The sequence below is a fragment of the Rhinopithecus bieti genome, unplaced genomic scaffold (assembly GCF_001698545.2).
Source record: "Rhinopithecus bieti isolate Rb0 unplaced genomic scaffold, ASM169854v2 scaffold_2574, whole genome shotgun sequence".
Lineage (NCBI taxonomy): Eukaryota > Metazoa > Chordata > Mammalia > Primates > Cercopithecidae > Rhinopithecus > Rhinopithecus bieti.
The window spans coordinates 6,690,805-6,715,386 of NW_016804493.1; the positions used below are offsets into that span (position 1 = coordinate 6,690,805).

The 24,582-nt window shown below is 40.2% G+C and overlaps 1 protein-coding gene across 1 annotated transcript in view; it reads right to left on the reverse strand.

Annotated features, from left to right (window-relative positions):
* The window catches only part of HYDIN (HYDIN axonemal central pair apparatus protein), a 442,332-nt gene that overhangs the window by 315,645 nt on the left and 102,105 nt on the right, over window positions 1-24,582 (reverse strand). The window contains exons 8-9 of the mRNA XM_017868754.1: window positions 20,835-21,036; window positions 13,661-13,844 (exon numbers count right to left, since the gene is read on the reverse strand). Coding sequence (XP_017724243.1) covers window positions 13,661-13,844; window positions 20,835-21,036 — 386 coding nt within the window. The remainder of the gene's footprint in view (window positions 1-13,660; window positions 13,845-20,834; window positions 21,037-24,582) is intronic.

The window sequence follows — 24,582 nt, forward strand, 5'->3', positions numbered from 1 at the left end:
GTTGATGGGTGCAGCACACCAACATGGCACAAGATACATATGTAACAAACCTACACGTTATGCACATGTACCCTAGAACTTAAAGTATAATAAAAAAAAAAAAAGAAAGACACTGCTTTTAAATGTTATTATATTATAACTCCATGAAATTTTTTTCATCAAATTATATATGTTTAAGGTATACAACATGTTTTGATATATATTTGCATAGTGAAATGATTACTGCAGTCAAGGAAATGAACACATCTATCTCCTCACATAGTTAACTTAATGTGTTTGTGGTGAGAGCACCTGGTCTGTCTACTCTCTTAGAAAGTGCCCAGCATATCATACATTATTATTACCTATAGTCACCATGCACTACATTAGGTCTCCAGAACTTATAACTACAAGTTTGTACCCTTTGACCAACATCTCCCCATTTCCCCCCCACTCCACCCTCTGATGCCTGGTAACCACCAATCTCTTACCAAACTCTATGAGTTTGACCTTTTTTTAAAGATTTCACACACAAATAAGTGAGATCATGTGGTATTTGTCTTTCTGTGTCTGGCTTATTTCACTTAGCACAATGTCCTCCAGTTTCATCCATGTAGTCACAAGTGGCGGGAACGCCTTCTTAGTAAGAGTGAATAATATTCCATTGTATGTATACACTTCTTTTTTCATTCATCTGTTGCTGGACACTTAGGTTGCTGCCATAGCTTGGCTGTTGTGAATAATGCTGCAATGAACATGGGGGTACCGAGATCTCTTCGAGATCCTGATTTCATTTCCTTTGGGGATATACCCAGATGAGGGATTGTGGGATCACATGACAGTTCTATTTTTGTTTTTTTGAGGAATCTCTATAGTGTTTTCCATAATGTCTGTACCAATCTACATTCCCACCAACAGTGTACAAGGGTTCAATTCCAGGAAACTTAAAGGGAACGTTTTTCTAATAAATACAAGAAAGCATTCTTTCACCCAGCAGATAGTAAACATACTTCTTGAAAACTTATGAGGTGGTACAAATTGGAAACAAACTTCAAAGATAACTTCAGTGAATTTATGAACATATAATGAGTTAGTAAAGGAAACTAGGACATATAAGACATTTTAAAATGTATATTCAGTGACTATTCACTGTCTGCCCAATGTGTTCCCAGTACCAGGGCTTCAGAGAAGCAGAAAGGTATGGGCCGTGACTGCAGGGAACTCATACCTTAGCGGGATGATAAACATGTATACAAACATTTTACAGTATATGTGGTAAGTGCTGTGGCTATATAAATACAGCCCAGAGGGGTCACAGAGGATGAAGTACTTGACTTCCTTGGTGGAGGCACCACGTTCTTAACTTTTGAGGTGATAGCATAAGGAAACATTCTTATTCTATAAAAACATAGCAACGGCCCGAGGTAGAAGAATAGCTCGGTCAAACCCTGCTTCTACTCCAGTGTGGCATTTCTCCCTTTAATTGGAACCACCCAAAAGTCAGAATCAGGAAACCAAGTTTTAAAATGGTAATGCAAAATGCAATGTATCAGAATCTCCTTGTTAGGTATACTTTAATTTTTTTAACTATGTAATCTGCGGCCTCTGCATTAGCTTCTCAAGGCTGTAAAAGGAGATCCTGATAGCACTTGCCTCAAAGGGGTTCCTAAGGTCTGACGAAGTCATGCAGGTCAAACACTTTGCCTCATGCTCAGTCAGAACTCAGTAAATAACTGACTACTATGATCGATGTTATTTTTGCACTACTTAGAAGGACTAAGATGAGTCTTGAAAAGGGGAAAAGATGTGTGTGTTTTTTGTAAAATTTTTGTAAATAGGGCCAAATGAGCATAAATGATCAACACATCCAGAAATCTATAAACAGTCCCGCCAGCTAAATAGAAAACTAAGGAAAGACAACTTGATAAATAATTAGGCTCCAGCTCCAGACAGTCCCTGGTGCATTCTCTATTTGCAGTCTGGCTAGAAATGAACATACTTCTGGAATAAATAATTTCAAAAAGAATAAAATGGTTTAAAATGCAGACATCAAACAAGAGGGGAAAATAAAATCTAGAGTCAATTTGGGTTTATTTATTAACACAATCAGTCTGATCAGTGTACTCTGCAGGCAGTGTCTCTCCTGACTTCAGAATGAGGGAGGCACAAGGGCTTGAGGGGTAGCAGAGAGGGCTGTAAAATCATGTAGGTATGATACCTCGGGCCACTGCTCTATTTTTATAGAATAAGAATGTTTCCTTATGCTGTCACCTCAAAAGTTAAGAACGTGGTGCCTCCACCAAGGAAGTCAAGTACTTCATCCTCTGTGACTCCTCTGGGCTGTATTTATATAGATACAGCACTTACCACATATACTGTAAAATGTTTGTGTACATGTTTATCATCCCACTAAGGTATGAGTTCCCTGCAGTCACGGCCCACATCTTTCTGCTGCTCTAAAGCCCTGGTACTGGGAACACATTGGGTAGACAGTGAACAGTCACTCAATATACTTTTAAAAATGTCTTATACATCCTAGTTTCCATTAGATCTCACATCCCCAGATCAGCCTGTGAGAATGAAGTCTCCCTAAGGGTAGTTGCCATTCTACCCCAACCCAGACCACAGTTAGCCATCCCTGGTTTGGGTAGGGGCAGAACAGCAACTACCCTCAAGGAAACTTCATTCTTCATGGCTCTTATCAGGTGCTCAATAAATATTTGTTGAATCTGCCATATCTACTCAGTTTGCATGTTGTGTAGTCAGTAGCAGACACCTATTCATCTCTGCAACCTACTTCTACCATTTTCTCTTCATCCAGAACCTCAAAAGTCACACAACTGTAGAGCCAAAAGACACCTATGAGATCATATGGGGAACAGAGAAGTCCTGAGCACTTTCATTTATTTCGGCATTTCACTGTGGCGCCTTTCCGAATCTTAAAATAAGTATCTGTTTTCTTCTGATAAATGATAAATACCTGGCCCCTTTTGACTGGTGTTGGGGGTTTTAGTGATATGGAGTGTTGGAAACACTCATGGCTAGATTTGACTAAGGGAGATGAGGCAGCTCAGCCAATAACTGGTGTATCAGTAGGTATCTCATCTCAGGACTACTGAAATCCTGGGCTTCTTACTCACCCGTGACACAAACACATTCCTTTGGTGGGTTTATACTCTGCTCTGTTTGGGTAAACAGAATGGACACAGCTAACCTGCTCCTACACAAATGGATTGACCAAAGGGCCAGGGGCTATCTTAGATCCTGAGGGAACCCAGGCTAGGGAAGTCTCACCAGAATTGTAGGAAGCGGCCCCCACTGGAAATCACATAAGCTCAGTACAAATGGGCAAGTCAAGGGTCTTATGGTTTGAAGTGGACTGGGAATGCTTTCAAAAGTATGATCCCAGCAATCCAGAGTCCATGTGCAGAAGAAGGTAATACACTTCGGTTTCTCTCAGAAACACTCTTGGACTGCCATCATTAAAGAGGTCTGATTAGCAGAACTGGAGGGATGTGAGTGAGTGGGGAGATACACTTCAGAGAGGGGACTGGAATCTCCCCAGGGGAGGGAGCGTTGACATTCAGAAGCCATCAGTGAGAGATCATCCATTATGGAGGCTCCTGGGAGATGGAGAAGCCCTTCTGCTTGGTGGGAAGACCAGCGCAAAGAAATCTGAATCCACAGGGTTCAAACTAAGCAAATGGAGCTGTGGGCTCAGTGCTTACTTATTGTGGGCTGCAGCTGTCTTATTCTGCCTGCGACATCCACTTGTAACTTGCAGCCTTCACTGAGCCCGAGAGATAAAGGAAGGACAAACCCTATGTATTATAAACTCCTCTCCTGGGCTTGGAGCAGGTACTGTGTATCAAGAGGGTTATGTGTATCTGAAAACAGCATGCTCATTCAGTTTCCTCTCACAGAGGGATGCTTCAATGTTATTTCATTTGAAGGAGTTAGGAACATGTAAGATATTTCTACTTTTCAGTTGGGATTTAAGTAAAAGAGAAAGAACTTCTATTTCCTTACAGCAAAAACTCAATATAGCATTTTCTATCAAATAGAAGAGCAAACCTCAGAAATAGGTAATAAGCCTCAACTTCAGGCCCCACTTCCAGTTTCATATATTTGAAAGATTTCATATGACTTATTTAACACTTCTGAAATTAAATTCCATGTCATTTATGTCTCTGAAAAAAAAATCTTTCTTTCTTTACTACTCAGTTCTAATACTTCTGAAAATCAAAATATCCAGAAATTTCCTTCCTGGCTCTGACATCAATATCCCTTCTTCCCAGTTCTACAAAACCTGCCTCATCCCACAGATCTGCGTCCCCCATTCTGCCAGCCTTCTACATGTGACCCCTCTCCCATGACTGCCCATTTTCCTGCTCCAAATGAGAGGCTGAGTACATAGGATTGAATCTGTAAGTGACGATGACCTTGTTTGTTGAAAAGAATTATCAAAATGGCCTTCAGTTCTATTGTAATTATCTTCCTTCTTGGTCTTAATGTTTTCCTTCAGATCCGTAATGAGTAAAGTAATTGCATTTTACTTATTAATAAAGTGACCTGCTAGAAAAAAATCAACTTTAAATTTTCAAGCCTAAAGCTAATTCCCATACTATGATTTCTACCCAAATTATTAAATATCTGTGGACATGGAACTTCATGTTTCCTTCTGGAACAAGAATAAACAACCAAGTGAATCAATGGCCACAGTTCTGAGACTTTCTGAAAACTGTCTATGAACAAACAGCCACTGGTTTGTGATAGATGATAAATATGATCACGAGAAAGGTGTCATTTAAAAGTGCTCACCTTTTAAAAATTATGTCAGCAATACTTAAAGGGGCTCTTTAAAAAACCTCCCTTGAAAATCCTTAAAATCTTTTGAAAATTGCCTTCCTTCCCCTCTATTACACCTCTACCTCCTTTCCTTCGTTTCTCCCTTTCTTCCTCCTTCCTTACTTCCTTTAAAGATTATTTCTTATAAATCTTGCCAAAAAAAAAAAAAAAAAAGTTCAAGAACAGAAACTTACATACATATTTAATTTACCTGGCTTATCTAAAAAGTAGTTTACAATATGACTCAACTTTTACATTTATCAAATAAAATAGTTATGTTCTAGTTCCCAACTTACACTTAGAAGAATGATCCACGTGTTTGCCCACTCAAATGCTATGCTTTCCAATCATACTCTCTAATCTGACAAGAGACAAATGTATTTAACTACAAATCATAATATTCGTAACCACCCACTGAGAGCTCATGTTCCCCCCACTGTGTTAAGTGTTTATACACATTAACTAGCTCAATGATTACCACCTTGTGAAGTAGTATTATCACTTTAAAGATGAGAAAATCAAGACAAAAAGAAGTATCTTACCCAAAGCCAGACCAATAGTAAGTGGCAGAGCTAAGATTCTGTAATATTTTTTTCCCTAACTTCCCTAAACCCACGGCAATTATAAAAAGAGTTAGGCCTCACCTTTTCCACAATATCATAAAAAAAGGCCAGAAGAAACTGAAAAATACTACAATTCAAGCAGGCTTCGTAAGACCTGGTGTTCCTGTCTGGTAAACATAGCACGGCACCCTGCATGCTTGCATCCTTCCAGTCACTTCTGGAAGGTGACACATGGGAGGTTCCTTTGGATGACAAAGTCAACATTAGTACATTGCAGCTCTTGAGAAATGCATGGTAGATCTGTATCAAGCTATCCTGGTGTGGTGAAGGTCAGGGTCCAGTCAGTTCACAGCAGTAGGGGTGAATAATGATGTCAAGAGTAACTATAATAGGTGATGAATTCTACCATGTTTCACCCAAATGGAAATGTTCTTGACCACATAAACAAATATTTTCAGCTAATAGTTTTCCTTAAAATATTAGAAAAAATATCAACATAAAAAATTTCTCTTGGGAAATGAAAACATGCTCCAAAAGCCACATTTCTATCAAAGAATAAGAAAAAAGAACCACAGATTACAGAAGCTATAATCTGTTTCATTACCCTCAATTGCTCATCTAGATCCTTCCAGATCAGTAAGAGAAATCATGGCTCTCTATAAATTCACCCAGGGCAAACAGCAGTTGTCTCAAAGAGAAACAGAAAAATAAACAGAAGCTAAAAAACTGAAGCCAAACTATCCTAGTTATCATTGAGAAAAGTTCGAATTGACACGATACGCAAAGAGATTTTTCTGCTTCATTATTTTCCTGGGACAAGAAACTATGAATCAAGTTAAGTTATGATTCTCAAAATAATGACCATAAAAGTTTCTCAGAGAGGGCTCTAAGATTTCACCTTCTGTCAGAGGAAGCTTCACAAAAGGAGTATTCTATCTTGATCTCACCTCCAAACCAAATACAGTGAAAAGTGCACTGAGGTTCTATAGAGCGGAGATAGTCGTGTGTGATGTTCATGCCTTTCTCTGGAGAGAACAGAACTGTGTCTTGTCTAGCAGGGAAGGTTGTTAGCTTAATTAATGAGCCCTGAGGAACCATGCTGTTTCTAAGGCTTCCCAGGCCTCCTGCCACCTATACTGGTACTCCAATACAACAGCGAATGTACCAAACAAATGGAAAAAGTGTTGCTGAGCATAAGGATCTGAAAGGATGATCCTGATAAACAAAGGCTGATGAGTGGGAAAACCACACTGATGGAGAAGCTGTGACTTGTCAAGGACAGTTGGCTCTCAGCAGATTCCTGTCCTTCTTTCTCCTTTCTGGTTTCCATTTCCAAAGAGTCAGCTTCCACATGTTTGCAATGTGACTCAAGGCTATAATGGTAGGAGAAGTGGAAGGAGTGTGTAGTGAAAAGCTGGGTCTTTCTTCTTTGCTAGCCATCTGGGCTTCCACCCAACCTGGTTCTGCTGAGCTCACATGCTATGCCCACTTGGAAAAAATAAAGTAAACTAAATTTGAGCTGTGCTCTCAAAGTATGAATTGCTAGAACAGCAGGTTTTCTGCAGGCTTAGATGACGACAAAGCATCGTTTACTATTACTTATATGGTAATAAAGAAATTATCAAGTTTCTTTCTCTTTTTAAGGCTTAGTTAAATTAAGCTTAAGCTTCCCTAGGGATACTGGATGAAGTTTTCTTTGATCCAGGAGACACCTGCTAACAGAAGCAGAAATGTTCCCCTGCTCGCTAATGTCCGCCAATCAGCTAGGAGCAGTTTAGGTAAATACCTTTAAATTCTCAGACCTTTCTTTTTGAGAAAATATCAAGGGTTCAGTATTCAGAAAATTGCTGCATCTTCAAAGCATGACCTGAGCCAGCAGCATCAGGGTTCAGATACAAGGACAGCACATTTGTGCTGCCATTCCTCAGAGGACTCCTCGATGCCCATGGAAAGCAAAAGCTTAATTCTCTCTTTCTGCCCTATGATACTCTTGGCCTCTCAATTCTCAGGACTGTTTTTTGTCTTTGAATCTCTCTCTCTCAGGGTACCCAAGAGACCCAAGCAGAAAAAATAACAGAACGAGACTGTCAAAATTCTGTAAAGCCAGAGTCCATCCAATACAAATAGGATATTATATTTCTGAAAGTAGCCAATTCCACTTGATTTTCTGGAAGGCACAAAACATGCATAATAGAACTTCAGCTTTGCAGTTCTTTTCCAAAGGGGGAAAAAACCCATATGGAAGCAGGTGGCTTGAGAATGATCAGTATTCTACAGAACCCATTACCTTCCCTAGGCAAGGAATAAATGGAAAACTTTAGGCTAATGAAAAACTTGACATAAACAATGATAACACACCCCATGCTTTAATGACTAGAAAAACAATTCTTTGGATGCTTCAACAATATAAATAAACTATCAAGTAAAGATTTTAAAAAATTCCTCCCAGCGCTCTGTACTGGACTTTCTTCTGCCTGTGGTCACTCTGTGATATGGGTTGGCTGTGTCCCCACCCAAATCTCAACTTGAATTGTGCTCCCATAATTCCCACATGTTGTGGGAGGACCTGGGGGGAGATAATTGAATCATAGGGGCGGTTTCCCCCATACTGTTCTCATGGTAGTGAATAAGTCTCATGAGATCTGATGGTTTCATAAGAGGAAACCCCTTTCACTTGGTTCTCATTTTTTCTTGTCTGCCACCACGTAAGACATGCCTTTCGCCTTCTGCCATGATTATGAGGCCTCCCCAGCCACGTGGAACTGTGAGTCCATTAAACCTCTTTCCTTTAGAAATTACCCAGTCTCAGATGTGTCTTTATTGCCAGCGTGAGAACAGATTAATATACTCTGGGTCATTACTCTCCCTTTCTCCACCAATGAACACCTCTGGGGTCTCTCAAAAGACAAACTCCCACCTCTGAGCCCTGGAGCAGCTACCAGCCTCTATCTGTTCAGATCACAAGGAAGAGAGGGAAGCAAGGAGGCCTGGTACTGTGCAGTGACATCAGTGCCCAGGATGCCCAAGACTAACTCCTCAAGGCTTGAGCAATGGACCCTACAGCCTTGTTAAATGATGAGCACGATGAGAAGGTGAGGGAAGGGACACAACCTGTGGCCACATGGTTGGCAGGTGGTAAGACAGAGGAAGGACTTGTAGTTCCAGAGGTTTGAGTCTGTCATTCTTCTAACATTGAGTCAAACTGCTTCTCACATGATACTATTCACAAGATTTTATTTAAATTCAATCATCACCTCTTGGCAATTTAGGAACAGGGTCTAATCTCTTGATCTTGAATCTCCTTGCTTTAAATTGAAAGAGCCTCTGAAACAGGAACAATGCTTCCATAAAATAGTTGATATGCAGGGAACACAACCAGGACTAAACTAATCTTTTGTTTTCCCTGATGCATTTGAAGAAGTGAGATAGACAGATATAGGTCTGAGAAAGTAAGCCTATGTTTCTTATTTCTTTCCAGACCTTGAGGTAATAGTTTTAGTTTTTCTTTTTAAGTTTATCTCATTTGAACACAATGTCTTTCCTCAGTGGTCAGAAGCTGAAGAGTCCATGAGGAAGCAAGGCGGTCTCTAAGCCTCTTCATCACCCTTTTCTTTTCTTTTTATTTTTTGAGCAGAGTATCAATTAGAGATTGATTATTAGATTAGCAGGAAACACTGCTTGGTTCCAATCTCCTCTGTTTCTACTGTGAACTCAACTCATATCAACAAGCTAATTAAAAGAAATCACACCCTAAGAAACAACCAATCACTGACGCATAGCTCCACTGTCAGAAATTAAGTAGTAGTCATTTGGCACAACTGACCTGATAGTGATTAAGATTCAGAAGAGACCTTCAGAAGCAAGTGGTGCTGAACCATGCACAGAAGGTGTAGACAAAGATACAAGCCATGACAGGCTCTCAACTGGCCAGCGCGCCTACTGATGCCTTCTCTGTGAAGTCACAGCCTCTCCTCTCTGCAGAGACTCTAAATGTGAGTGCTTGGAGGTCCTCTTCAGCCCTCTGCAATTTCCTTTTTGCTCTGCTCTTAGAGTTTTCATCTGCTTTTCATGGCTTCAATGAAGATCTCCACAGCACACTCACAAATCTTGCTTCCAGTCCTGAATCCCCTTCCACAAATTTTAGTCCTGCATTTGCCAAACTTTTTGGATATCTATAGTCATCTCAAATTCAACATGTTCAGAGCCAAACTCATCATCATTTGTTGATTTACATTTGTTCATTCATTCATTCGTTTATTAGCACTGGCCACAAATGAGGATAAGGACCTCCCTGATCTCAAGAAGCTCAGAGTCTGATTCTAAATTGGAAAGTCAGGACTTGTAGATCTAAAAGGATCAAATTGACTTAACTGCAATACCCTGTTTGTGTACAAGGCAACTGAAGCCAAGGGAGATCAAATGGCTTGTTAAGCTTATATTGCTATTGGCAAAGCTAGCAGGTAAACTCAGGACTCCTGACTTGCTCATTTCTATCAGACACCATAATTCTCCCAATATCTTCAGTACAGCTTTGGAGAAACACAAATGAAATTCCTCACAATGTCTCACCTCACCATCAACAGCCATTTGATCAAAAACCACTTTTGTGTCTTTCTTTTGAACATCTCGGATTTCTGCCATTTCCTTCCTTTCTGACCACCCCTGGGCTTTTCCAGGTCAGCAGCATCCTCATGCATCACCCGACTTTGCCTGCAGAGATGGTCAGTCTCCCTGACCCTTCCTGCACTGGGCATTTCCACTATCTGACCTGCACCACCCATCTCACCCTCTGTCGTGTCCATGTTCCACAGAACATGGACCCCAGTGGATGCCTGTGGAGGGGGGTCTGTGGTCATAGGGAAATGCTGCTTGCACTCCATTGCTTGGAGAGTCACCTTCTCTTGAACAAGTATTTCTTTAAGCTTATTTGACCACAGAACTCCCTCTTTGCAAGGAACGCATATGACCACCCCCTAGAGCATGGTGGGAGATGGCAGCCTGCAGTCTAAAGCACAGTGGGTTGGTCAGGTAGCTCCTTCCCTAATGGTTTGTTTTGGTAATTTTCCCAATTGGAAACATTCTCCAACATTGCTTGAAGTCAAGGGTTCATGCAGGGAAAGAAGGCTGGAGATGTGTGTCGAGGCTGAAACTTCCATCATGTCAGAGGGCTATCCAGGGCTCAAGTGAGCAAAGGGATCTCCACATACAATGGGTTAGATGAAAATGAGGACCAAAAATGTAAAGGTCAAGCCCAGAGACATGGAAAGGTCAGGAAGGAATCACTGGTGCATGCCGCCAGGTGGCTGAGCTGGGCTGAGGCAGGGAAGAGGAGTCAGTCGTGGTAATCTTAGACGTACTGGGCCGAGACTCTTCTAGCTGCACTGGGGATCCAAGCTGATGACTGCTCCTCCTGAGGATGGGCTGCCCTGGGACCACAACATGGCAGTCAGGAGGAGGCTGGGGGTAGGCCACCGGTGGGTCCTGCCCATTTCTATTTCAGAAGCAGGAAGAATAGAATTACCTCAGATACGTTTCTTTGTTTTTGTAATTTTCCCAATTGGAAATGTTCTCTGTCTCCTTTTCCACTTAATTAAATCTTACCCTTCCTCCAATATTCAGTTCAGATCTCATCTCTCCTAAAAATCCTTTCCCAACTCCCTCATCTGAGACTACTGTAGCATTTATTTACCTGAATCAGAAAACCAAAATTTCAACAGTAAAAAGCTCTCTTGGCTCACATTTGTGCCAAGAAGTCTGTGAAACGGTAGAATTTTCCCATTAAATACCTTTAGAAGTAATGTACAAGGTAAGATTATAGTACATTCACAAACAAGAAATGTATTTACATAAAACTTTCAGGAACTATAGTTTTTAAGTAAGGAGATTTAACATCAATAAAGAATTCATTATAACTGATACTGAGTTCTGCTGTTTTGACCAGAATAACTTTGGAAAAACTAGGAAAGTTTCATGTCTTCATTTTCACTTTGCAAAAATTGTCAACCAGCTAATGAATATTATTATGAGAAGAAAGACTAAATAGTACAGGAAGAAAACAAAATCATGATATATTCCATAAAGACCATTTATATTGGAAGCGAATATTTTGCTTATTTCTGGTATCCCCACAATACAAGTAAAATTAGTCTCATTATTTCGGTACCATTTCTGTGTATTACTACAACGTTTTCTTCCTAAGGATGAAAAGATGCCTCACGATAAGAATGCTCAATTCAGTTCCCACTTGGAATTCAAAAACTATCATATTAGATGCCATATTTTCACACACATACATCTCCTTCATTGAACCATGGGTTATGGAAGGAAGCATGAGGAGAAGCTCATCGGAGGTAATTCCAGTGTTCCTACTTCTGAAATAGAAATGGGCAGGACTTACCTATGGCTTATCCCTGGCCTCCTCCTGACCACCATGTTGTGGTCCCAGGGCTGCCCAGGAGAAGCAGTCATGAGCCTGGATGTCCAGTGCAGCTGGGAACAGTCTTGGACAACATGGACCTTACCAGTATGTTTAAGATTACCACAACTGATGGCTCTTCCCTGCCTCAGCCCAGCTCAGCCACCTGCTTGCATGCACCAATCAATAATTCCTTCTTGACCTTTTCCATATCTCAGGGCTTGACCTATTTTCACTTTTGGTCCTCATCTTGATCTAACCCATTATATTTGGAGATCCCTTTGCTCACCTGAGCCCTGGGTAGTCCTCTGACATGACAGAAGTCTCAGCCTTGACACACATCTCCAACCTTCTTTCCCTATGTGAACCCTTGACTTCAAGAAACTAGTCTACTCGTGGAGCCTTGGGTGAACCATGCCATGGTTCACAATTTCATTCTCCAAAAGGCCTGTCCTGGGAGACTCAGGCCCAGGTTCTTCTCTCAAGAAGCATTCTCCAACTTCTTTGCCTATGAAAATCACCTCAGCCTCTGAACTAGAATACCTTACTGTCTTCTCCAGTGACTCACATAGCTGGCCCCAAAAAACAGTGTCCCAGAGGGTATCTCCAAGGGAAAAGCTCCCTCTTGGAGATTAACAACACACATTAGCATACTAAAGGCTTTCCAAAGTTTTATAACCAAGAAACCTTTCAAACAATATTGAGCCTTGTATTTCTCAAACTTACTTAGCCATGGAACTCCTTTTCCATGTTATATGCTTTAAAAACAATTTGGAAGTACAGACAGAAGGAAAATGAGCCTGCATAAGTCAGTAGCATTTCTCACAAGTGTACTTGTATTCTAAAGTGTTCTCATGTCCATGTCTCTTCTCCATCTGATTTAAATGGCAACAACTCGGCAGCTCTAACCAGCTGCGGGCTTCCTCATCTCCTATCACTGTTTTGATCCTCACATCACTCTCTGCCTGGCGGGAGTGGGCTAATGCACAGGAAGCCTGTAGCACAGCACCAGCATACAGTAAATAGCAAAGCTGCTAGCTTCTTTGATTTGGGGGCAGTAGGGAGAAAGAGTGCTTAAGAGTTTAGTCTGTGGAATCAGACAGATCCCATTTTAATTCTGGCACAGCTCTCACTAGATAGACTATGAGGTCAAGGATCATGTCTGTTTTATCCATCAATGTCTGGTATACACAACCAGTGCCTGATATGGACCATGCAGTCAATGAGTATTCAATGAATGAATGAAGGACAAAGCAGGTCTCAACCCAGGTGATTTTGCCCAACAAAGCATATTTGGCAGTGTACAGAAACGGTTTTGGCTGTCACACTAGCATCTAGTGGGTAAAAGTAAGGACGCTTTACATGAAACATCCTACAATGTGTAGGACAAAGAATGATCCAGCCCCAAATGTCAACAGTGCCAGGGTTGAGAAGTCCTGCTGTACAGTCAGGCCAATCAGGGATGAATTTCTAACCACTGACCCCAGCTGTTAGGCCTTGAACAAGTCACAACATTTCTGTCTTAATTTCCTCATCTGTTGAATGGGATTCTAATGGGATCTTGTATCATACACTTGTAAGCTAATACATATTCAAATGAGATGAACTGCATAATCCCTAGGAAGTGGTTAACACAGCCACTGGTGTGTGGAAATCGTGACCTATATACGTGTCCCATGACATTCTTACCAGTACCGTCTATATAACGTCTCACAGTGATGGTGAAGTTCTTCAGGTGGACTCTTCACTCTCTTGCAACTCACTGTCTCAATCCCCAAGTGAGCGCTCTTTTCAAAGCAAGCCCTGTGCTCCCACTTATGTTTCCTGTATGGTCAGCTTTTATTTATATGCTCACCAGGGGCTCCACAGTGAAAATGTTATTGAAGAAGAGCACGCTGTCTCCCTGCACCAGCCTCCTCTGATTCGCAAAGGTTTGGGAGAGAACAGAAAGACGTTCTCGGAGTAAAGGATCAGTAACGCACTCTTCAAAAAACTCATCAGTCTCATCCTTCTCCTCTTTGATCAGGTCATCACAGGCCCTAAAGAAAACAGGCAATGTGAGATTCATGTGGGTACTCCCATGAAGAACTCTGGCTTCCCTCCAGTCCTTCCTCCTGGAACTGTCCTCACCCCTCACCCTGGGGTGGTCCCTCCTTGCCCTGAGTCTGTAACCTGCTGCCCTTGCACTCGGTCCTCAGACCTCTCAGAGCCTCCGTTTGCTCATCTTCAGCCACCTTCTTTAAGAGATCCTCCCTGGATTCCTCTCCTATTCAATACTCATTGCTTTACTCCTGAGCCCCTATGTGTATCTGGACAAATATTTTCTTTCAGGTAATTGTGTTTTCCAGGCTGCTTTTTAAATATTTAACATCTATTCTGCCCCTCACATGGCAAGGACAATTTTGTTCCTTTTAAATTTGCTTAGCTTTAATTCTTTCTTAGCTGTTAGTTACCTGGAGAATAGAACCTGGAGCCAGCAGGGACTAGGTTTGCATACCGATTCTATGATCTGTTTACTAGCTCTGTGATTTTGGGAGTTCCCCGATTCCTCCAAGCCTCAGTGCCTTCTCCTTCTAGAGACCATAGAAGCTGCTCCACCAGAAAGATGTGTTGAGGGTTAAATGTAATCAAGGCTCTAGTGCAGTTCCTGGGACAAAGCTGGCAACTCCATACATACCGGTTTTCTCCCTCTGTCAACCATAGGCAATCACCAAGCTGTCAAGCTTACAAAATGCTCAAGCTATGCCTTAAGGCACCTCCTTTTCTCTCTCTTTCCTGCTCTTAATATCCGTCATGATAAGTGAGAACAGCAGCTTTCCCCAATCCTCCACTCATTGCCCCCACCAGAGCTGTGTTCACATTTCTCCTGAACTTTGCAGCTGAATTTTATCTCCTCCCAGGACATACAACCACATTCTCATCAATGTACTGGTATTACCAGGGGTGAGAGACAAATTATTTAGCAACGTAAGTGCTGAGTGGGAGTCCAGGATCACTGAATTCCTGTCCCAGTTCCAACTCTTGTCAGTATTGACAAATAACTCTTTTTAAATAACATATGTGTTCAGGGTGCTTTGGTCACACTGCAAAAAGAAGTCAAAGAAATGGGCTCAGTGTGCTCTGGTTCCAAGGAAGAAAGCATCTTGTGCTTGATTTTTTATTGCCAGGTAGGAGGCAGTATCCAAGGTGACTGGCAGTATTCCTTCCACCCTGCTGGGCACAGCAGTGCAAATTAAAGACAGTTCAGTTTGCAGAAAGAAAGGAGTCCATTTCTTTTTTGTTTGATATTTTGTTATCTGATACTGATCTGGAAAACTTACAGATTATATTAGAAACCAAAAAATTCCACTTGCAGGAACAGATCCTTAAAAATAATCATGGATATAAACAAAGACACATCTACAAAGATGTCCATTAAAGTGCTGGAATGCTACCAGATCAAGTGGGTAAATTTGATGTAAGATAATGAAGCACTGGTTGAACAAAAATGGGAATCATAAACATTACATTTATTGGGCACTTGTCAAACTTTTCACATGCATCATATGATTTAATACTCATAACTACCAGAAGGGCCATTAGCATTATGATCATCATTCCCACTATATAGATGATGAAACTGAGGCTTAGAAAGGTTACGTAACTCGTCCCGGATCATGTAGCTGAAAGATAGCCTGAACTTCAGGGTCTTTGGAGGCTTGAATCCCCTGGTGCTAACCAATATGAACACTGCCTCCCAGGAATCCAGAGAATATTAGGCAATAATAAGCAGCTAGTAAAGTGGTATTAAATAGAATATTTAACATCATTTTCAAATGTCTGAAATATTTTAAGGTGAAAAACAAAGTGGCAAAATGTAACATATACAATAATCCCACTTTTGTAATAAAAAAGCAAAAGAAAAATACATACTTACTAGGGGAAAAAAACAGATTTAGACATACCAAAATATTGACTGTGGTTTCCCTAGTTGGAAGGATTAGAATGGACTTTTGCCCTCATCTTTGTGCTTGTCTTAATATTTTCTAAATTGTATTAGTGCACAATGTATTTCTTTTTAAACCAGAAAACAAGTCATTTAAGAAATTAAATGTTAATTAATTCTCAGGCTGAGGCACTAAGATTTTGACCTGTTTGCCTAATATGCCTACATTGGCATGAGCCTGTGGATGCCACCTCTGGAAGAATGCACAGGTGAAATGTGAGGGTGGCACAATGTGGTCTGGTCTGCAGAAGGTGGAGGCAATGGATTAGATGTACACATAGGAACATGAATGGATCTTAAGCACACAGCCTTGTGAGAAAAAGGAGAAAACAGAATACAAAATATGACTTCTCTCTGTCTCTCCCCCAAGACAATATACATTTTGAAAGAACAGATTCACATAAAAAGATAGATACATTAACAAATTAGAATGGTATCTTTGGGGGAATAGGAGTGGGGTGTGGGGATGTAAGAGAATAATAAAATTCTTTGTGTGGACCAAAGATGAGGATGATAATGCTCCATGAACTGAGGAGTATGAGAAATGCAATCCCTGCACCAGAAAGCAAAGAGAACAAAACAAATTCCAAAATGCTGCTCTTCTCCCATGCTGTTGAAACTCCAAATTGGTAAGAGCCAGTAGAAGGCAAAGGGAGGAAAGCGGGTACTGGGTTCTTCCTCTTTGCCCTCTGATGGAGAATTGGAGCCAGGACTGAGAGTCGAGGAGGAGGTGTATAGCCACACCTTCAGGTAGCCTGGCTCCAACAAGGGCTTCCATAGATCTCAGTCCTAGTGTTCTGCCATTTTGTCCCGCTGATCGTCATGGTTTCTTGCACTCAGAGCTTGTTCTTTTATAGATGAGGAGACCTTTCATCAGACAGCATAACAGCAGGCCAGCCCCTCTCTTCAGTAAAACCATGGACTTAACCCATTTTACAAATGGTCTAGTAGCTACCAGCACCTTTAATAGTCAATGGGGAAGACGTGTGTCTCCGGTGAAGCAGGGTTGAACGAGTAATAGTCCCTCATCTTCAGGTACTCAAGGCCTGTAACCTGCTCCCTTCACCACCCACAAGAGATGCCAACTGAAGGCTGAGGGGATTAAAAACCAAGAGCCATGGTCTTGAGAGCTGGAAGAAATACGCCCATGTCCACACTTGACCTGGAACAAATGGAGCCATCCACCTTCAAACGGAAAACGAACCATGTGACTCTGAACAGTTAGCAATTCTGTGATGGATGTTACAAATGAAGAACTAGAGATCCTCTCCCTGTTTGGCAGTACCATGTAAATCTTCAGATTTTTGTATAAACCATAGGGAAGGAAAGGGGCCTCTAACCATAACTGAGATTCAGTTTATTATGATTCAGGTGGTAGGCTCAAAGCCCAATTAAAACTGATTTATCTAAGGAAACATGTCATTTCCTACATCTGCATATTATAGAACAAACCCATGCTGACCACCCTAGGGGGCTGCATTCAGAATTGTAGGAGCTCTTATACAGAGCAAATCTAGAATTAGAGCCAGCTGCTATTGAAAAAATGGCTGTGACCTTGCTGGGGAAACGGGGAGCAAAAATCCTTAAAGCCCATGCCAGGTCGCCGAATACAGCGAACGTGATAAGAATGAGTATGAAAGAATCTTGCAGAATGTTTTAAAATCCCTCAGGACGAGGTTGAGGAAGCAAGGAGGGATGAATGCAGCCTCCATTTCTGAAGAGATTCATTTCTCTGCAAGTCCCAGGAAAACATCAAGAGGAAGAACTAAAAGGTGATCTTTTAGAGGTCCCTATACATCTCATTCTCAAGTTAAAAAAAAAAAAAAAGAAAAAAAGAAAACATTTTAAAGCACAGAACTTCTTCCTAGGGGAGGAACATCATTGCCCAAGAGTGTAGCATGGAAACAACCTTCTACCCCAAACCTGGACACGTGTCCCAAAGTTTTAGCGATACTTTGAGGTAGGTGTGGAGGAAGGCCAAACAGTAAACTGCCGGAAACAAATAGGGATTCCTGGGGCTGAAATTCCTCCACTGGAAGAAGAGATATCCAAGTCTTTGCCACAAGAGGACAAGAAACCTTGATGGCTAGAATGGGACTTGAGTGTATCTGTTAGAGCTATCAGCATTGTTGAAGCCACCTTTGAGCAACGTTCAGCCCCTGGAGATGAATGCCACAGGACACGCTTTAAGCCATGTTAAAATGCCAGGAAAACAGTGGGCAGCCTCTTGAATCTGACCTGAAAGTTTACACAGAAGTTAAACCTTTTAACCATAGAGGTTGCTGAAGGAGGGGGAACAAAGGAAGAAGGTGCACCCCATCATGAGCAAGAGAGTCAGACATCAAGAAGATAACGTCTGATTCAGCTCTGTAGGCCTTGCTGGGGTGCTCAAGAGAGGATTCACCCCATTCGCTAAAGATCTCGCTGCTGCTTTTCAGGGATGGGCGGACCTCTGCCCATAAGCAAGTTACCAAAAAACATTCTGCTTTATTGACCCCTGATGTGTGGCCTGGGACACAATCTGAGAATTTGTGACATGGAGGAGGAGGGGCCTACACTCACAGCAAGAGCACCACTGCCCTGTCCAGAAGGCAGGAGTTAAATGTTTAGTAAAGGGCAAACTTGTCTGTATTGCCTTCCTTTCCAAGACGTTGGGCATTTTATGACAGTTACTTCAAGGACAAGAATTCATGGCTTATAATAGGAAAGTTGTTTGCTTTCTTATTATTATGCTTGGGGCCGTATCGAGGAACAATGGAGAGAAGAGCAAGAAGTGCCACCCTGGTGTGACAAGAGATCAGCATGACTGGTAACCTTTTTCCCTCTTGGCTGAGCTCTGGAACTCAGGAGAGAGGTGGGAGGAAGCGAAGGGGCAGCACATCGTAGACTCTTTACAGAGAGAAAGCAATACAGTTTGGAGAAACAGGTGTTCTGGGCCTGTACGTCACCCAGAGTGAAAGTGGCAATATTCTTATTTATGTGAAGCTGCTTTTCAAGTCTATTGGTTAAAAGAGGGTCATGATTCTAGATGATAAAGGCTTCCAATCATGGTTATAGAAATGCTATCCTATATTCTTCCCCCTGTTACAAAGAAGTTGCCAGGAGAAATAATAGAAAGAGCAAGGGAGACAGTAAAAGAAAATGATGCAAGAGAAAGGGAAGAATAAAAGACAATATTAAAGAGAGAGGGATGTGTCAGGTGAAGTGGGAAAAAAACGAAAATCAATGTCCATCCACTGGGACTGAATTATATTCCCTATAGTTAAGCATCTCTGATAACCATTGGTTTTAATTTTTCTAGAGTTTAAGGGCTGAAATTAACCTCCTTACATACTTTTTAGTATTGGCATGGCATCAATCACATACTATTCATATAGCCAAACACACAGACATGGCTGAAATTAAAGCTGGCTTTCCTTCTTACAATGTGTACTCACTCTCCACAAAGGTTTATGTCCATAGGACAAGAATGATACTGAAACACTACTTTGCTGTTTGACTTTCTTTACTTGGATCTCCTTTCCCACTTTCCCTTCAAGCATGTTGGGCCATTTTGATCGCTGGTGAGCATATGTGAGCCAGGGAACCAGGCAGGGCAAAGGAAGCAGTAGCAGATCCTTTTCCTTGTGCCTTTTAAAACCACAGATATTTCTATGCCATAAGGCCAGAGGAAGATTTTAGGCATAAGTTGTTTTTCTTTCCTCATTTTTTAAAAAATGGCACAGTGGTGATTCAGTGATTAAAGCTCATTGTCTGAATGACAAAGCTTCTGGTCCACTGTGTCCTGTCATTGTCGCGGCTTCTGATTCAATTAGGCACTGCACACTGGGGGGGCTTCTTCCTGGTTTCCACGGACCTAAGACTTATTTTTATCACATATGAACTTGGTTTTAAACAAAGCTTTGAAGCTTCCCAGGGCTAATCTTTAATGAAAATGGAAAGGCAAATAAAAAAGGCTGAAATAAATTCCAATGAAAGCAGCAGAAGTGTTAATTCAGGGAGGCTGGAAGGAGATAAAAATGAAAATGGAGCTTAAAAGAGGCAAGCATGGATTCAGTAAAAAGAAATCTTCAAAATTTAACAGTGATGAGATTAGCTACAACAGCTTGGTTTTACATTTTATTAATTTTCTCCACTGCCTGACGTGCCATTTTAAAAAGCATAATAATATTAAAGATACCAATAAGAAATCATTATTAAATTATATAGTTTGCAGGGACTGAGCAATGCTACTAAAACCAAGAATATAAAAGCCATTATATCTAAGCCCTTCTTTTTCCTCAATCTTCATATTTTCTAGAAGTATCTTTTCACTGAAAAAAATTCCGCATTGATGCCAATCCAAAATAGAGTATTTTTATGAACTCTTTATGAAAGCTGATCAACGTGGCCAGGCGTGGTGGCTCACGCTTGTAATCCCAACACTTTGGGAGGCCAAGGCAGGCGATCATGAGGTCAAGGACCTTGAGATCAGCCTGGCCAACACATTGAAACCCTGTGTCCCTACTAAAAATACAAAAAATTAGCCGGGCGTGGTGGTGGGAGCCTGTAATCCTAGCTACTCAGGAGGCTAAGGCAGGAGAATTGCTTAAACCTAGGAGGTGGAGGTTGTAGTGAGCTGAGATCACACCACTGCACACCAGCCTGGGTGACAGTGCGAGACTCCATCTCAAAAAAAAAGAAAAAGAAAAAGCTGATCAACCTGGTTAGGGTTATGAAAAGTAATAGAGACAGGGAGACTTGTTTTGAAAGAATAGTTAAGAATGATAGGTTTGGTCTTCAAAATCTAGGCATTCCATTACTTCTAAACTATAACCAGGTTACATTAACTCAGGATGGACATTCTGTTCCACATAGCTCAGCTTAGATTGTTCAGATGAACAGCTTCAAAAGAGGATCTTACACCAGAACCAAGTTAGAAAATGTGACATTGGTTGAGTTGGCTAAAATTAGCACAAAATTCACTGATTTTACATAATAGTTTTATATTCCCGCCCCCCCCCCCGCTTCAAATTACTGCATATAGGTGATTTTTGTTACAGACCTATACTTTTCTCTGTCCTCTTCTTGCTGGGTAGCAAATACCTTCCACAGGAAATGGGCAATGATATTACTGCGGTTGTGAATGGTTACAGTTCGCTTATTGGCCAGAGATATGTAGGTTTTCTCGATGGTCAAGGAATTCTTATCCAGCCTTATATTCATGTCTATGGCAGCTCCATAGAGAGACACAAACACTTTTTCACCTAGGAATTAACAAAGTACAAACACACTTCAAGATTTATTCTAAAATGACAGGCCTAGGCTATCTTTTTTTCAAGATGAAGTTAGGCAAAATAGTATAAGCATCAGGATTTCATTCTTTCCACTGTACCCCCATCAGTCCAGAGATGAGATACGATCAGAAAACAAATACTATGCTTGGCGCAGTTAGAGAAAAATCAAGCTATCTTGCCTGATCATTGCAATAAATATATAAAATATGCATTGTTGTTGTGGGCACTCCAAAACTTTTTCTTCTTTGTAAATAGCTTTCAATCCTACAGCCTGACCAGGAGGGCAATCGAGTTATAGAATTTTACTCTATGCCTCATCTTTAGCTCATGCATGAGCTTGATTTGTCATTCTTAAAATGCTTGTACCAAGTATACTTAAGAGCTGCTCAACATGAGAGAATTTAAGTCCATTTGAGAACACCGATCAGAAGGGAAAATACAGTAACTTCAAAAATAGAAAACTGACTATTTAAAAGAAACCACATCCCTAAACAGCAATTAAAACAAAACAAAACAAAAGACACACACACACACACACACCCCGACATGTCTGGATAGTGACTACATAAAAGAAAACAAAATAGACAAAATTGTATCTAAAATTAAATATTTTTAAATATTAGGAATATCTTTATTCAGTACAGCAATGTAAGCCCCTGACTTTATTCAGGATGCACCAATTACCTTGATTCTAAGTACATAAGTGAGCTTTCGAGAAGACACAAACCTATAAACTATATTTGATTTGATCTCTGCAATGTCACAGTAGGTACATTACTCTGACATCATATAGAAAAAATAAATATTGTAATACCATAAATGTTTTGTTGACTTATGTTGCTAAAGTTTTAAAGCATCATTACTTGCATCTTATTTTTTAGCAAACATTTCTGCTGCATTCACTATTGTATGAACCAGTCATTCAGGAAATCAACAACCCTTGATACATTTTAAATGTTCTTTAGGCTCAATAAATTTGGATGCAGAAAAAACTTTCCCCAAAGAAAGAAAAAGTAAGCATCTAGGCATTTGACTTTAAAATTTTTATTTAAAAAACATATAGAGAGTTGAAATTTCAAGTACTATAAAAGCAAATACAACAAAACTAAAAAATATATTTCTCGCCTTCACCTAACTCCAGGTCTGATTTTAGAGGTAAGAACTGTCAATATTTTGTGTACATCCTTTCCAAAAAAAGGTATGCACTCTTGTCAACTTTTAAACTTTCTTTGAGTGAAATGTAACAATCTGACAAGTGAAAACTCATTGTTAATTTAATTGGAATATTCTTAATTATGGATGGTGGTGAACACCCTTTCATAAATTAATTGGCTTAAATCAAAGGGAAAACCCCTCCTCCAAATAAGCTAATACTCAAAGAACTATGCCTTCTGCTGGCTGTGGTGGCTCATGCATGTAATCCCAGCACTTTGGGAGGCCGAGGCAGGCAGATCACCTGAGGTCAGGAGTTCAAGACCAGACTGATCCACATGGAGAAACCCTATCTCTACTAAAAAATACAAAATTAGCTTGGCGTGGTGGCGCATGCCTGTAGTCCCAGCTACTCAGGAGGCTGAGGCAGGAGAATCACTTGAACCCGGGAGGCAGAGGTTGTGGTGAGCCAAGATCGTGCCATTGCGCTCCAGCCTGGGCAACAAGAGCAAAACTCTGTCTCAAAAAAAAAGAAAAAAAAAAGGAACTATGCCTTCAAGATGAGGATGAACTGGAAGTAGATTAGCCTTAGTTCAGAGTTGAATATCATGCTGGAATTGCCTATGTCTTGCAAATAACTTCAAACCTTGAATTTGACAATTATTGACTGGTTATGCCCTGAGACACTTGGTGAAAGAAACTCATTTTTTGGGGTGGGGAAAGGTACTTGCATCCAAAGTTTCAAAATTTTCAACATTGTTTAAAAAGCACATAACCAAAACATAATGATGCAATGCAAGGAAATAAAACTCCATGTGTTGGAACCAGCAGATAAAAGAAAAATGGAAATAGGCCCCCAAAAATATCAGATAGTAGGAATCATCAGGTAGAAACTATGAACCTATACATAGTATGTTTAAAGAAACAAATGGATTAGTTTGAAGCCATATGTAGAAAACAGAAAATCAATAAGATCTTTTAAAAATTTGAAAAAAGTCACTCTAGAGGACTTATAGAAATAAAATAGTCTAAACTATAAAAAACTCAAAATATATATTTAATAAAATAATTTTATTATCTATATGACAAATTAGTGAAATGGGAGGTAGTTCAGAAAATACAAAAGACAATATAAAGAAATAAAAAAAGAAAAAATACAGTGGATAAGATACAAGGAAGATAAAGTGAGAAGGTCTAAAAGTATTGAATTGGAAACACTCAGAAGGAGAGGAAAGAGATAATGAAGCAAAGACCGTATTTCAAAAGATGATGGCTAAGAATTTTGTTTGGAATTAAAGACATCAGTTCACAGTTCAAAAGGCCAGTGAAAGTCAAATGGGATAATTTTTTTAAAAATCAGACCTAAATATATTGCACTGAAACTGAAGAAAACCAAAGACAAAGAAAAAATCCTGAAAGCAGCCAGACGGAAAAAAAAAAACATTATTATTAAAGGATCCACACTTGGAATTACACCTAACTTTTGAACTGAAACAATGGAAACCAAAAAATAATGGAATGATACAAAAGTGAAAACAATGCCATTCAAGAGTTCTACACAAATTTTCCAGCTTTTTTTTTTTTTTGTCTGCAAGTATCTTTCTTTTGTCTTCACTTTTTAAGGATACTTTCAGTGGCATAAATTAGCATTGTTTTCGTTCAGCACTTCAACAATGCCATCTGACTGTCTTCCAGCTTCCATAATTTCAGCAGAAAATTCTGCCATCAGTATTCTCAGTGTTCCTGTTAAGGTAACGTGTCTTTTTTCTCTGGGTACTTTTATAATGTTCTCTTTGCTTTAAATTTCAGCCATTTAACCATAATATGCCTACGTTTGGTTTTCTTTGTACTTGTATCACCACAGGCTTGCTAAGTGTTTGTAAACCTCTGGATTAAAGTCATGCATCACTTCTGGAAAATTCTCAGCCATTATTGCTTAAAATATTTTTGACCCCATTCTTCCTCGTCTATTTTTGAGACTCCAGTTACACGTATTTTGGCCTTTTGACTGTGTCTCACTTGGCTTTTTCTTTCTGTTCTATTTTTTCCCCATTCTTTTCTATTTCTCTCTGTACTTCCATTTGGGTATTTTCTATTGATCTGTCTTCCGGTTCACTAATCCTATCTTTTGCAGTATCTATTTTGCTGCTAATGTCATACAATTAGTTCTTAATTTCCAACACTGTATTTTTCTGTATAACACTGTTATTAAAATCTGATAAAGATATAACAATGATATAGGCCAATCTATAGGCCAACTGCACTTCTGAATAACAATGTAAAATTTCTGAATAAAAATGGCTAATCATAATATGTCAGCACATTAAAGGAATGATACTTCATAACCAAGTGGAATTTATCCCA